The sequence below is a fragment of the Neopelma chrysocephalum genome, unplaced genomic scaffold (genome assembly GCF_003984885.1).
Source record: "Neopelma chrysocephalum unplaced genomic scaffold, ASM398488v2 Primary Assembly neopelma1_42, whole genome shotgun sequence".
Classification (NCBI taxonomy): domain Eukaryota; kingdom Metazoa; phylum Chordata; class Aves; order Passeriformes; family Pipridae; genus Neopelma; species Neopelma chrysocephalum.
In genome coordinates, this window is record NW_020897700.1 from 15,133,739 (window position 1) to 15,148,881 (window position 15,143).

At 34.8% G+C, this 15,143-nt stretch overlaps 1 protein-coding gene across 2 annotated transcripts in view; it reads left to right on the forward strand.

The window, feature by feature from the left end:
• SPOCK3 (SPARC (osteonectin), cwcv and kazal like domains proteoglycan 3) overlaps positions 1-15,143 on the forward strand; it is a 181,800-nt gene that overhangs the window by 154,115 nt on the left and 12,542 nt on the right. For both annotated transcript variants that reach the window (XM_027676767.1, XM_027676768.1), the window contains one exon: positions 7,555-7,674. In XM_027676767.1, the coding sequence (XP_027532568.1) occupies positions 7,555-7,674 (120 nt within the window). The remainder of the gene's footprint in view (positions 1-7,554; positions 7,675-15,143) is intronic.

The following is a 15,143-nucleotide window of genomic DNA, read 5'->3' on the forward strand; positions in this document are numbered from 1 at the left end:
AAGTTTTGGATCCTTACATTAAGTGTTCAGAGCTTTCCTCGCCGACACTAAGACTGTTTAAATATGTTAGGGAATTCGATCCATAATGCTAGTCCTGAAATATGTTCTGCATGTCTTACAGCTTTCGGTAATGCTATTTTTACGTCATTAATTAGCTTGAGTTGAAAGGCACTAAAATAACACAGACTGATACAGAATTTTCAAATGTTTTACTTTCAATCAGTAAATTATATTCAAATGCCAACACAAATCATAACATTTACTGTATGTGAAAACAGATTGAACAGTTGGTTCCATCTAACATTTAAATAATATTTATCATCAAGATATTTCTCGATTAAGTACCTATAAGTTTTCAGATGGCTTCATTTTTTTCGTAGTCATAGATGTTGGTTTTAGAAGACAGTCTCATTGTTCGAAATGACAGGAGACCCCAGTAACCTTTGAGCTACTGACTTCATACTACCTTGTACTAATTCTCTTAGTGGCTACTAGAATTGATTGTAATAGGAGGATTGCCTTGCATTGTCGTTATACAAAAACAGAAGTACTTCTAGGCAGATTCCTGAATGGATTCATGTGATTTCATGTGCATTTTTTGATTACTGTCTAACCTTCTACAACCTTTACTGTCTGTCTTTCGCCATTAAAAATTCATCTCCCAGTCTATCAGGTGAAATAATAGTCTGAATAGATCTGAATTATCTCATCTTGACCTATTTTAAATCAGTACAGACCAATTCATGCAATAATTTCAGTACCATGTATCTTTACAAGCTCATCACTGGGATGAAAAGTCCCTAAACATATTCTAGAATTTATCAACCCATTCATTAATATAATTTTTCCTCATATAACATAACCCTGAGCAAGCATGTTTCAATGGCAAATAGCATCCTAGTGAATGGATTGGTAGGTCGATCATCTCTGCTACAGAATATGGAGTTTATTCACATAAATCCACATGAGTTAAAGTAGAGTGCTGAGGCAGGTACTGTGCTGACACGTGATACAGATTAGAAACAAAGCCAAATGTATACATTGTCAGTAAATATACCTGACATTTTTTGTGTCTTAAAGACTTTACTTAAGCATAACTTAACATTCTGCAGCCAAGCTTCTCTGAAAAACAGTTGTGTTTGTGATAATGTCTGGATACTGTTCTCTGCTTCTTACGACTTCTGACGACTTTCTACTTTTTAGACAGGAGTCTTTATATCCGTTACAAGTTGTTCTGAATGTTCTTGAAAAGTTGAACAAAACTTATTGATAAATTTCTGTGCAAGAGGAAATTAAACTGTTTATTTCACTATTTTAAAGGCTGTTTTGCTGCTTTCCTTTTTACATGTCAAAACGGGAACAAAAATCTGAAGTGTAATAAGTGCTTTTAGAAGAAAAAAATTGATATATTTCAAGTTATTCAACGTTCAAAGTCCTATCTTTAACACGTGGAAGTTGTTAGAAAAGATTTTTTTAATTTTTAATAACTCACATTGAAAGACTTCGGTTTTTCTGTGTATATATGGCTGACTTGATACAAGGAACTTAAAATGGGATTCTTTCTCTACTCTTAGGCCCTCAGTTTATGCAGAATGTGCAAGTATTACCTTAGAAGCTTTGGCCACGGTATAGAAGTATGACTTTACTCTGAAACAAAAAGAAGAGAAAATTCCATAGTAACATCATTATTATCATCATCATCATCATCATTATTATGATGTTAAGAAGTAATATGGAATCTGTGTACTAATTTGCTATAGAAGTGCTCAAATAGCTGATAGTAAATAAAGTTAATATTTAAGCATCACCATTTTTTATTCTTTGAATTACCTAAAAAAATCTGTTATTTTCCAGAAATTATAGTCATATATGTTCATGGGCAGTGATATATGTGGCAAAAACCAATGCACTTTTTAGTATTACTTCTGTGTATGTGGTATTCTTTTTTTTGCTGGACTAAATGTGTGAGCATTTAGTGTATACTCACATTTTGTGTGGGCAGAAGTATCTTTTGTTATCAAAAAATTTTCTGTCCATAGTGACTTGGGTACAATGAAGTCATTGCTGACTATCCACTGTGTATTTTTTTCATAAATTAATTTACTGACTAAAAACCTATGTACAAAAAGGAACTAGGTTTCTTATGGTCAGTGCTGCTTCTTAAATAAGACAGTAACATATTTATCACATCTATTCTCTTGATAACTATTAAATGATCTGAACCTTTTATATTTTGATTTATTGTGTATTCTTTCTTTTCTGATATTAAATTTAGATGCTTCCTACCTTTTAAAGTTTGAGCAGAGAATACTTCAATTTCCAAATAATTTTCAAATCATTTCAGACATGAATTTTATTACCTGCTATATAGTTCACTGAAACTGTAAGATGTTTTGTATAATAAATAACCTTACGCTAGGCTGATGCACAGTGTCACACCATTGTGCTCTGATCAATCGACTGCTGTACAAGCTCAGTTCAAGGTATGGGTGAGAGAAGGAAGAGATGGGGGCAGCAGGCTGCAGTGGGAGCAGGATCTTAGCCCACACAGCCCATCCCAGAGTTTCTATGCAGAAGTCTCTGCTACTCCCTTGCAAGAGATAAGGTAGGGGACCAGAAGTAGTGCCAGTGACAGTAACTCTCATGAAACAGTAATTTATGTGTAGCTGAGACAGGGCTAGGAATGAGAAAAGAAAGCTGCTATGTCCTATCTCACACCTACTTCCTCCAGTGGCTGCTATCCAGTCGCTATGTAATCCCATTCCTTTTCAAGGGCAAGAAGCATAGGAATTTAAGAGAACAAGTAGAAAGCATGGGATTTTGTTAGGAAGGGAAAGTAAAGAAAAGAAGAGTTTATTTGAATAAAGTCTCAAAGCAGTGAATCCTCACAATGTCTTATCTAACCTTGCTTAACATTAAAACTGACAGGCCAGTCATCACCTCCCCGAAGTTCTTGTTCTACTTCCCAGACTTACTTTCCCCCAATTTTTTTCATTCATCACTGTAAATATTTTCTTCCTGGAAATAGATTTTTTTTTTTAAATTGGACTTTTTGCAAGATAGTAAGACAAGAAAGCTCTGTATCCGATTGATAGAGAAATATAAATATGTTAGGCCATATTTATTATTCAGTAGTCTATTTGAAGTTTGCACTATGTATATAAGTTCTTAAAACAAAATTTCCCCCTGGGCTATACCTATGGTACTTGCCCTGTAAACTAGAAATTATGCTGTTTTCATTGAGAATGACTGCTTGATGTGCCTCTTACACTTGTGGGGTGGTGAGTAGCCTGATCAGATTGATCCAGATTAAAAAATGTTGAAGATTGAATCCGCGCTAAAACAAGCAGTATTCATAATGTATTAAGTTATGGTAGCACCTATCCTTATGAATAAATTTGAATCATACCTATATAGCACAATTGTACAAAAAGCTCTTAAAAATAACATTGATCTTGAGTTGTTCTATAATTTGCTTTTAGCTACTCATGCAAACCGTACAAAAACACTTGAATGGAAATTTGTAAAATATGCCTTCTAGCATATAATAATGGAGTTATATGCAGTTTTGCAGTTTGCTGTTCATGCTTATGACAGCTATAGATCAGCTTCCAGATTATTTTTCTAATGTAATAACATGCAAAAAAAGTTAATAGAAAATTTCTGGGTTTATGTGTTTATAACTTAACATGGAAACAGGTTCATGCAAGTTGGACTGTTCTATGTACTGTGTTAATACTAATTAAATTTATTTGGAATATCTTTGAAATACCAGTCATAGTATATTTAGGAGTACAGTATTTGAAGCAGTAAATATATTAAATATTTGCCCCAACCTGAAAAAATATGTAATTTTAGAGCTTTTGAAATTCATTTGAATATATACTTTTAATAAAGAAAATGTTACGCAAACTTAAAGTTGAGAAGTTGACTTTCAAGATGCCACATGAATTGCTGCTTATATAAAATACATTGTAGGCAACATTGCGTGTAAAAGAAGTAGTTTATGTGGTGGTTCATTTCTGTCAAGCTTTTACATACATGTCTGTGTTGTGATAGGTTCTACTACCTGATGTAGCTTTAGGAGCTCTCAAAAGAATTTGGTCTTTTCCTTTGAGAAAATTTCTCTGTCAAGTCACTAGTCTTCTGCTTCTCAGTATTACCAGATGAGGCAAGTGGTGCAGCTTTCCTGCCAATCCAGGCACCTTTTACCTAATAACTGAGGAAATGGGAGCTTTTGGCCCAGAGCTGCTCAAATGCTCTTCTCAAACTATTGAAAAAGCTGTCCTACTTTGAGGATCTATTTGCTGCTTCTAATATGTTCTTGCATTCTTGTATGTTTTCTGCTTTGTCATTTTCCAGTATAAAATGTCATGTTCTAATTAGGTCTGAAGTTATTTGATACATTCTGATTTACTTGTCAGAATAATACTGGCTTTTTGTTGCAGTAATCCGAATATAAAAACTGAGTTATCTTCATCTGACAGTTTTATGTTTCAGAAGCTCTTCAAACAATATAATGTAACAGAATATTTAGAGAGGACCATATGTAAGTGTATCTGTGTTCTGTGTGGTACTGTACATGACAGTGGCTGGTACCATATGCTGAAACAGCAAACTCTATTTTATTCTTATACCAAATAGCCAAAGAATGTACTGTCTCCTCTTCTTAGTACTTTATTTTTATACCTTCATGAGTTTAGGAGATAATTAGCTTTGATGTGTCTGTTTTGCTGTTTCTCCAGAAAGGAGGAATTCATACATTCTCTCCATTTTGCAGCTGCCATATGCATCTTTCTGTTAATGTTATTTAAAAGTTTTTAATTGTATCTCACACTTTCTCATGCTCTCCCTTATATTATGTGTATACACACATACAGATACATTTCTGAATATGTATGTATGTGTGTCTGTAAACAATGAGTTTGTACGCTGGCATCAGAGGTTAATCAGAGTAGCACTGCATAGAGAGTTTAAAAGTAGATGGAGATAGTCAGGTCAGTCCACCACATTAGTGTAGCTGTGTTATTTCTGGGACCTGTGGTGGTATTAAACAGTATTGTGCAGGGTAGATAAATCAAAGTGGTTAGATGGCAGGTCAGGTACCCCTAATGATTGTGCTGTGCTCCATACCCTTGGATTCAATTCTAAAAGTCTTTCTCTTAAACTAAAGGAGGGTAATTAAAAGAGGGAACAGTATTATTCTATTTCACCTTGTAGTGGGTTGACCCTGGCTGGATGCCAGGCACCCACCAAGGCCACTTTATCACTGCCCTACACAAGTGGATGGGGGAGAGAAAATGCAATGAAAAGTTCATGGGTTGAGATAAGGACCAGGAGAGATCACTCACCAAATAACATCACAGGGAAAACAAAATCAGTTTAGGGACATTATTGAATTTATTAGTAACAAAATCAGAGCAGGATAATGAGAAGAAAAATAAATCTTAAAAACACCTTACCCTGCCCTCTCTCCTTCCCGACCTCTACCTCCTCCCTTGCAGTGGTGCAGGGAGATGGGGAATGGGGGTTGCGGACAGTTCATCACAGGTTGTTTCTGCCTCTTTCCCCTGCTCGGCTGTGGGGTCCCTCCCACAGGAGCGAGTCCTCCCCGAACTTCTCCAACATGATTCCATCCCACAGGGAACAGTTCTCCAGAAACTACTGCAATGTGGATCACTTTTTCACAGGGTACAGTCCTTCAGGCACAGCCTGCCCCGTGGGCTGGCAGGGGAATCCCAGCTCTGGCACCTGGAGCATCTCCTCCCCCTCCTTCTCTACTGACCTCGGTGTCTGCAGAGCTGTTCCTTTCCCATGTTCCTTTCACTCCACTCTTCTCTGTCTGCAATTACATCTGCATAGTAACTTTTTTTAACTTCTTAAATACATTATCATTCCTGATGGGCTCAGCGTTCGCCACTGACAGGTCCATTCTGGAGCTGGCTGGCAGGGGATCTGTCGGACATGGGGGAAGCCTGGAGCCCCCTGCTACCAAAACCTGGCCACACAAACCCTGTAATTACACACCTGTAATGGGAGGGGAAATTAAAGAGGAGTAGGGTGACCCAAGTTAATAGCTGATTCTTTGTGCTGACCTGCCAACTGATTGCAAGGGTTGGTAAAGGAAGGTGTCTTTGTGGCAAACATAGAAATCCCACAAGTTTGAATTCTGAGATGTAGTCTTGGTTCAGGAGACCATTTTCATCTGATTCTTGTAATACAACATTTTTTGAGTACACCTGCCTCTTTATCATGCATTTTTCCCAGTTCCCTATCAAATTATCAGAAAAAAATTGTTCCATTACACAAGAGAAAAGCACAAATACAAGTTTTATAAAAATATTAGTTCACAGTATATGCAAATGTATGTATAAATTGTGCCTAAGTCTTTCATGGATAGAATCAAAGTATCAAGAGAGGCTTCAGCAATGACTAAATAATCAAATGCTTACATGCTTGCAGTTATACAGACATTGATAGTTGTTGGCATAATGACGTTTCAATCTTACTCTAAAATACAAATAGGTGTTTCACAGTGTTGTTCAGTTTAATCAAGTGCTGAAGGCTGTGTCACCAAATATATTGGATTGCTACATAATAAAGGAAAAGTAAGCTGAACTGGAGATTTATTTTCAAGAGTGTCACTGTGAAGCTCTGCGTACTTAGGTATGAACTCTTCAGATTGTACCTTAGTTAGTTACTGGTAGACCTGTAGAGTGATCCCGATTTGGAAGTGATAACTGCTGACAGTGACAGTGGAAGGTATTTTGTTACCTTGGGATGGAGATATCTAGTACTCTTTCCGTTCTTTTCATCCATTCTGCTCTTGTCATCTTCCAGATACTATTACTTCTCTTGTCTTCTCCTAGCTTTTCTCAAGCACATGAGAAAATGGAATTCTGGGAGGGGTATCTTCTATCAGCAAGCAGCTGTACAGTTGCCAGTTTGCAGTTAGATGCTCATGGATTTGGCTTGTGAAGCTTCATTCAATCAACTAAGATTCCAGCACACTCTTTAAGCACTTTTGCTGTCAACACTATTTCCCCTTTTTATGCTTAAGCATAGGGGGAAGCAAGTTGGGTGTTCCTGCATTATATGCCTAAATTACATCTCTCACCTGTGTTCGTAGGAGTTTCATTAGTATTGCCTTAATGAAATGGAAATGAAATGCCAAAAGACTGTCAAAGGTGTCCCTGACATACAACCTCATCTACAGTAAGATGTGAAAATATCTGTGCTAGAACTGTTTATAGAAGTTTGCAGTAGTTTGCAAAGGAAGTTTTTAATTTCTAGGTGTATGTAGTTTCATAATTCCTTTATACATCAGGCATTTATTTCTGAGGACCTTAATTGGGTTTTGAAGGCATACCTAAGTCATGCAAATGAATTTTATTAATTAAGAAACCTGGGGAACATATATGTTTGAATTATTTTGTGTTCTTTGGTTTTCATGGAGGTTTTTTTCCCTTTTTTTTTTATTTTTAGCATACTTTGAAAAGTTCTATTTAGCACCTTGGAGAAAAATATTAAACAGCTCTGCATTTTGTTTTTCAGTGTGCAGTGACCTGGAATTCAGGGAAGTAGCAAACAGATTGAGAGACTGGTTTAAGGCACTTCATGAAAGTGGAATTCAGAATAAGAAGACTAGGATCGTTCAAAGGCCTGAAAGAACCAGTAAGAGATTTTTACTTGTCTTATTTGATGTTTTCTTTGATTCTTTTCTACTTTGGTATTTCTGTTGCTAAGACGTGCCTTATTCTCACGTGGTTTAAATAGGCATATGTACCAAATCATAACTTTTCTAAAGTTAATTTCTTACTTATGGCTTAGTACTAACAGACAATGTTCACTTCAAACTTCCAACATTATTTGGCAGGACAGCTGCCATTCAGAATGCTTTTATTTGTGAGTACTATCAAATTGAAAGAAAAAATACAAAAGAACTGTAATTATGTGTGACCCATTGTTGCTAGGTGATGCCACTGTAGGTACTGGTAGAGAAAAACACACAGAAAAGGAACTTGTAAATAAAAAGGAATTTTCAAGGATAAACTTGAAACTGGGAAAGACTCAGGAGTACTAATGAAATGGAAACAGTAAGGGTCATAATTTGTTTTTAACCCTCTCAAATACTCAAATAGTTTCTTCTGTTGTGGAAAGCAGTAAAAATTTAAGATGTAATTATCAAAGAGTTTATTTAAAATAGCAGTTGAAGTGTGCATTAATAGTTTCAAGAGTGATGTCCTTCTGTGAAGCCGAGTCAAATTAGATTTGTTAAACCATAAAACTGTACCTTTGGTTAATAGGAAGAACAAACTATGAATTCTTCCAGTGTATGTTTCACGGAACTTGGCCACCACCATCTTCTTACTTTACTTGTTTTATTATTAGCTTTTTTGAGTATTTGAAATCTTTATTTTTTATTATTTTTCTTTGCTTTTGTTTGATTGCAATTTGTGCCATTACTTTTTCTTTTTTCAAGAAATCCATTAATTTAATTTAATAGGAAATATCATTTTATTGTGTGATTTGTTCATCTAAGTATGATGTAGTGCAAGCATAAAGTTCTTAAGCGTGTGAGATTTTACCCTTAGACATCTTTTTTGGCCTTTTTTCCTTAAGCACAGAGGTGATAATAAGATCTTCAATCTGTACTTCAGACAGTTGACTGTATTATGATGTGTATGTGAATATAATATACTCATTTATTTTGCCACTGGTTTGTTTGCAAATTTTTACTTTATAATAGCAATCAAGGACTGTATTTGGGCTTAAGATCTAAGATTTTAATATGTGTGACTACTAGTGCAGGAGTCTCGTGAATTTTTGGATCTTGTCAATTTTGGAAACCCTAAAGTCCTATCCTTTGACAGTGTAAAGAATACAAATATATTTTAGGAGGTATCTGAAATTTAAGACACAAGTTAGATTGTATCCTATTCTATCATTTTTTTGAGAGATAGAATCAAGAGTTGATTTGGATGGCTAAGAATAATCTTTGCAGGGCTCTTTTTCATCAACATGTAAGAAGGTGCAATCTACATGGAAAAATCTGTTTCCTGTGCACTGCTGACTTTAAATTCCCTGTCAATATCATGATGTCAGAAATGTTTGACTTATGTTTGGATCATGGTACCAGAAATTGGAATGTTGTATGAAATATTAATTTATTGCTATCCTGATTCTAAATTAGATGGAAGTGTGATGATAGGGTTTGGCATGTTTATTTTATTTTTAATAAAACAAAGTAAATCAAATTCTAGAAAATGGTTACATATGAGACATTTAGTTTGTCCTATATTTTCTTCTTTTCTTTTTCTTTGCATAATGGAAAAGCCACAGTGCTTCACAAAAACATTTGAACTATATAATAACTGTTTAGAGATCAGTGTTTTAGGCACTGTAGTCAGTTACTCAAACTGCATATAGCTAATTGGGAAAAAATATTGCTTTCAGATATGAAAGATTCCATTTGTGCAGTATTTACTTGATTTTATAGATAGCCAATATTTACATGATTGTATTATTTTGAGAGGCTACTGCAGAAGGGCAGTCCATCTATAGACAGAAAGCAATGAAATCAATAGATGTTCAGTAACAGTTTTTTCCTTTGCGGATTTTGGGATGCACAAATTATCTTAAAACTGGTTTTGTTAGTGCAACTATCTGTTTTTTCTAGTATATACATTTCTGTACTTCAAAATTTCTCATTTGAGGCAGCACATCTTATGATTAATATGTCTGTGGTTTAGAAGGAAATGCTGTGTCACTATGTCCCTGTAAACGCATAAAGAAACAAGAAATAATGATAACCATTCAACACAGTAATGTCCTTTCTAGTAATATGAGGCAGTTCTTAAAATTGTTCTCGAAGACTTAAGCTCTCAAGTAATATCCCTCTAAGTCTCTCTCCAAAGTAATAGGAGGTCAGAGACATTAGGCATATTGATACACAAACATACCAGAGCTGTCCAGCCCCTGTTTTGGGGATATCAGAAAGCTACACCTACAAATAAATCTTGCAAAGAACTTACCATGTATAATGAATTTATACTTAGCACATGAGACTTAGTGGTCTGTACAGAACAATAGCAATGACAAAAAAACCCACCTGAACGCAACTTCCTCTTTCAGCGTCCTAATTATTCTAGCAAATCCCTGGAGTTGTTCGTTACCCTTGGGGAGTTAAAAATCTGTTTTGGCACCTTTTTCCCCAGGCTATCCTTTATTCTTGTCATAAAGTTCCTTCATCACTGAAAATCTACATTTAAAAAAGCAATTTGTGACATCCTTTCTGCTTGTCTGTTTGTGTTTAGGATTTCTCATATTTCAGTCTCTCTGGTGGCACTTGGAACAGGATTTATTAAAAGACTTGGGCACAGTCCTTCTGACCAAGGCAGATGTGGTGCGTGTAGTGCCTTGCTGGTGTTTTTCAGAGTTGTTTCAGCTACTAAATAGTCCACATTGATCCATAAAATCATTCATATTACTTCTAAGCAAACCAAATGACAGTGTTTAAATTGTTCTGCCGGAGCCATCAATATTCTGATAACAAGTTAAAAATGTAAGGTGCCTACATTGTTGTGTTTTTACAAGAATAAGGTCATTTTGTTTTACTGACAATTTTTTTTCCAAAACTGAATCTTATTAGTAATTCAGACTAGAATATTTCAAAAAAAAAAAAAGGTTTTGTTTCCAAAATCCATTTTGTGTCTATTTGTGGGCAAATGGAATATATCTAGAAATATCATTAACATAAATGCTATATAAAAACTTAAATCTTTTCCTCACACCATTTGAGGTCTAAATAGATGACACAAAGGGGAAAGGGATGCTTTACCCTCATACTGCAATAATACCCCCGTTATTTTTCCCATATGGGTAGGAAAATATAGAGTTTAAAAATAAGTGACATTTTATATACCTATTTAAAGTCTATTAAAATACTGTTCTACTTCTATATTAACTTTGTGTGATAAAGCACAAAATTATTGTATCATATGCAAAGCACAAAAAATACCATAGTCCCACAAATATTTCTGCTAACAGGCAGTCTATTTCTGAATACTTGTGCACTTTGTCATGTTAGAAGATAAAAGACCAGAAGCCAAAGGTAAAAGAGAATCTTCTTATGCCTTGGAAATAATATGATTATTTGGAGTCTAATACACTAATAATTTTGAAAATAACATAAAAATACAAGTAGTCTGAAAGGAAATTGCTTATAATTGGCTTGTCTAGAACTAGCATAGTGAGATATTATTGCACTAAAGTTCCCATACAAACTTGCAGCAGGAAAAGTCCAATTTTGTAAAGAAAGGTAAATAAAATAAGCAACTTCAGATTTTTGCTTGGAGGTTTTTGTTTCCTTCTGACTATCCTAAGTTCCTTATCAATGAAGAGACAAACTGACATTATGCAGTGATGAATTACAATTCGCTGATCTTCATTGCTGAAGCATATTTCGAAATCCTGAGGTACAGACAGAACTTCTAAGCAGAACAATAAGGTTTTTCTTACTCTTGTCAGTACTCTTCCATATAGTCACTGTATAGTTAGAAGAGCTAGAAAAAATTGTGTTTTTAAACAGCATTTTTGATGTTTTCAAGATGCTGACTGCCTGGGAATTTGTCTAATTCCTGAGATTATCTCAGAAAATGTCATATAAGCTGTACTGCAAAGTTGTACAGGCTGGCAACCTGAACTATAATTCAAGTTTACTGGAAAGAAAAGGTTCTCGTAATGAATTTCTGCATGTATCAGGTTAGCTTATGCAAAGGCATCCTTAATGCAAGAGTCTGGAAGAAGAAATCCAGGATCAAGGATTTTAATTAATTCATCTCTACTTAAAATTAAGACTTTGAATGAACTAAATAAGTATTGTTGACTGAAGTTGGTTTTGACTGTTTTGTACAGAATTATTCTTATACACAATGAAGTATATGTAGATGTTTATTATAGCATTTTGTTTTATTTATTTCTCCTCAGATATCTTCTACTTTTCTTTAACAATCACAGCTATTAATAAAATGGTCATTTGGGTGTCCCAAATAATACATTTCATCTTAACTCTCAAAATATTAGGAAACTGATAGCGTCCAGCAATAGGATTCATCTTGCTTCCCCTTCCCTCTCCCCCTCCATAAAATTCTTTAAAACACTTCCTTGAAAAGGAGAGACTTCAGGATACAAACTGTTACAGGTGTTTAAAGGATGTTGCAGCTGGGCTTTATTTCTTCCTCTTGTACATTTTGTTGTGAAAAGAGGGTCGGTTTTCCTAGGTTTATCATAATACCTTTGGTACCTTCCCCATATACCATGTTCCCCAGGGCCAGGAGTTGGTCTTTGATGATCCCTGTGGTCCCTTCCAGCTCAGGGATGGATGATTCTGTGTCTTGCCCTAACCCAGCTTTAGGCAGGTGACAGAGGGTGTTAAAGCTGCCTCCTTCTTGGGCTAATGTGGAGCCAGATGAGGCTCACCTAGATCAGTACTTTTGTGATAAAGTATGACAGAAGGCATTCACATCTGCTTAGTCCTCTTTATTTTAGTCTTTCTTGCTTGGGTCTGTCCTGATTACATTAGGAAGGAAAACATTTTCCCAGCTTGTAGTCCGCCTGCACTGTGAAATGCTGTTAACTGAAGATTTTCTGCAAGCCCAAATATTACAAAAATCCATTGCCATTGCAAATGTTCTTGCTGTGCAGCTTGCACACAGATAAAATCCATGGTCTAGATGGCAGTCAGGAATCTGGCAAAGTGCACGTGTTTGTTCACGTGGGATTTGTCAGTGTTTTTTATTGTTTCAGAGAGTGTACTGGTATTGGAAAGAATCATGCACTTTTAGGTGTATTAAATAAACAATTTCCATATAATGCAATATGTGAGCCCTATGTATGTATGTATGCTGTTTTGGTTTCCACATGATGTCAAAATCTGTCTTCCTCGATGTACAAAAGTATTTATTTCTTATATCCTTAATAAGCAGGCAAACAATAGTTATACCTTGGAAAGCAGATTGTATTTACTAAGAGTTGAAATTCTCCCCTGAGAAATAACCAGAAACAGGAGCACTTCTGTTGGTTCCTTTTGAGCAAATGTTTTGAATGCCTAGTGTGTAAGCCATGAAGGAGGGCTATATTTCTTAATAATTTTTCCCTTGGGATTGTTTTGGCCAAGGAAAAGAGCTTAAGCTGGTACTTCACATTTTTCTAGACAATGTTCATAAATAGCTTCATAAAAGCTCATTTTATTATGGTATATGGAAATAGATTTTAAATAAGTGGTTAAAATTAGAGGAAGAGAAAATCTTCTTTCATAATTTAGTCATCTGAGCAGCAGTTTTTGCTCTCCTCAGTATTATGTCCTGGTACTTCATCATCAAGAATAAATTACTATCATTCAACATACTAATTCATCCCCCTTAGTTTCTGTTTAGTGTTTTCTGTCACAACTGTGAAAAATGTCTAAAAAACCCAGCATTCTAGTTGGTGCTCAGAGTGATAATATATGTAATGTGTAATTTGGGCAACTAACTTGCTAGTACTAGGCCACGTGGTGATTTTTTGATTCTTACTTCTGTATCACCTTCATGTGCCAAACCATGTTAGCAGATGTTAAACTCTAGGTATGTACCTAAGTGCTTTTCTGTCTCTTTTTCACAAGTATAACATATTCCAGAGTGACAGATGTATTATTTTATCAATATTGTAAAAATGGAAGAAAGTCATTGCCAAGAGAAAATACTTCTGATATTCTTTATTTTGGACAGTTCCTTAAAGATTCTTTTAAAATGAACGAAGAATTTTACTTTACCACAGTAATCTCTAAAAGACTTGATAATGTGCACATGGAACTGAGGGTGATGATCTTTTTGTGGTGTAGAAGTTCTGGAAGAGGTGGACTACTCCATTTTATTTCAAACAAAGCTGCTTCTATCTCTGTCAACACCTGCCTGGCTTACCTCTGAAATACTTGAGACATTTTTATTTATTTCACCAAAACTAGTATTTGACCTAGATTTCAGACATTTCTATACTGCAGTGACTGATGGTTGTGAAATAGTTTGGCTTGATGAAACAAGACAAATGAAAACTAAGAAGATATGTGATTTTTCACTATTTAAAACACTAAAATTGTGTATACCGGAGAAGAGGAAGAACAAAAAAAATAGTAGAAACAACAATAAATATACCTGGGCTATAAAGGAAAATACAAACTACTTCAGAATTAAGCTCTGAAAAAAGAAACAAACTACTTTCAAGGTAAAGCATGATCAGTTTTAGAAATTATTAAATCAAACAGTTATTTAGTAGAAAGCTAGACCCCATGACCCACAGTGCTTTTTCTCCAGCATGTGATGCTATTTAATAGATAGGTTATGACAGCTTTAATAAATGTAAGCTTTATTTTCCAGGCTTGGAAATAGCATAAAAAATTTCTTATATGAAATGTTATTGTTTAAACTAAGTTTATTAGTTCTGATGTACCAGTTTAATATATTCCTGTTTATGGGAAGAGTATGTCATGCATATGAGACTTCAAACTCTAATATTTAAATATTTAACTTTAGTTGTGTTGAACCTTAAGTGGATTTATTGAAAATATTAGAACATAGTGATATTTTTCTGGTGCTATCCTGTTGATATCAGAGGTCTGTAATAAAATCATCTGTCTTTTAGTGATATTGCTGATTCCAATGCAATTTTTTTAATTTCAAGCTCTGTCTTTAACTGTGACAAATGTAATAGAGAAAAGGCTGGTGGGACATTACTATTAGGCACACTTCTTAAAAAATCTAAAAGCTATATAGAAAGAAGTGAGAAAAAAAATGAGGAATAGGAACAGAGGATGAACTCAAGTCACAGGCTAATGCTAATTAAGGGAATAAAGGAAAAATAGGGATAAAGTCTTATGCAGTTGTATAATATTGTTCCAACCTTAATTTAGTGATGCATACAACCTTTGAAATGTTCAGTGTTCTTTCACTAGTTGTCAGATAAATTTATTTCTTTTTAAAGTATGATTTGAAACTGACTGAGAAATAAAATAAGCAGTTGTTTGTTTTTTTTCTGCTTTTCCTTAGTTTAATTTATTAAATACATAAAGCTGTCTTCTAGTGTCCTAAAATACAAAGTACTTTATG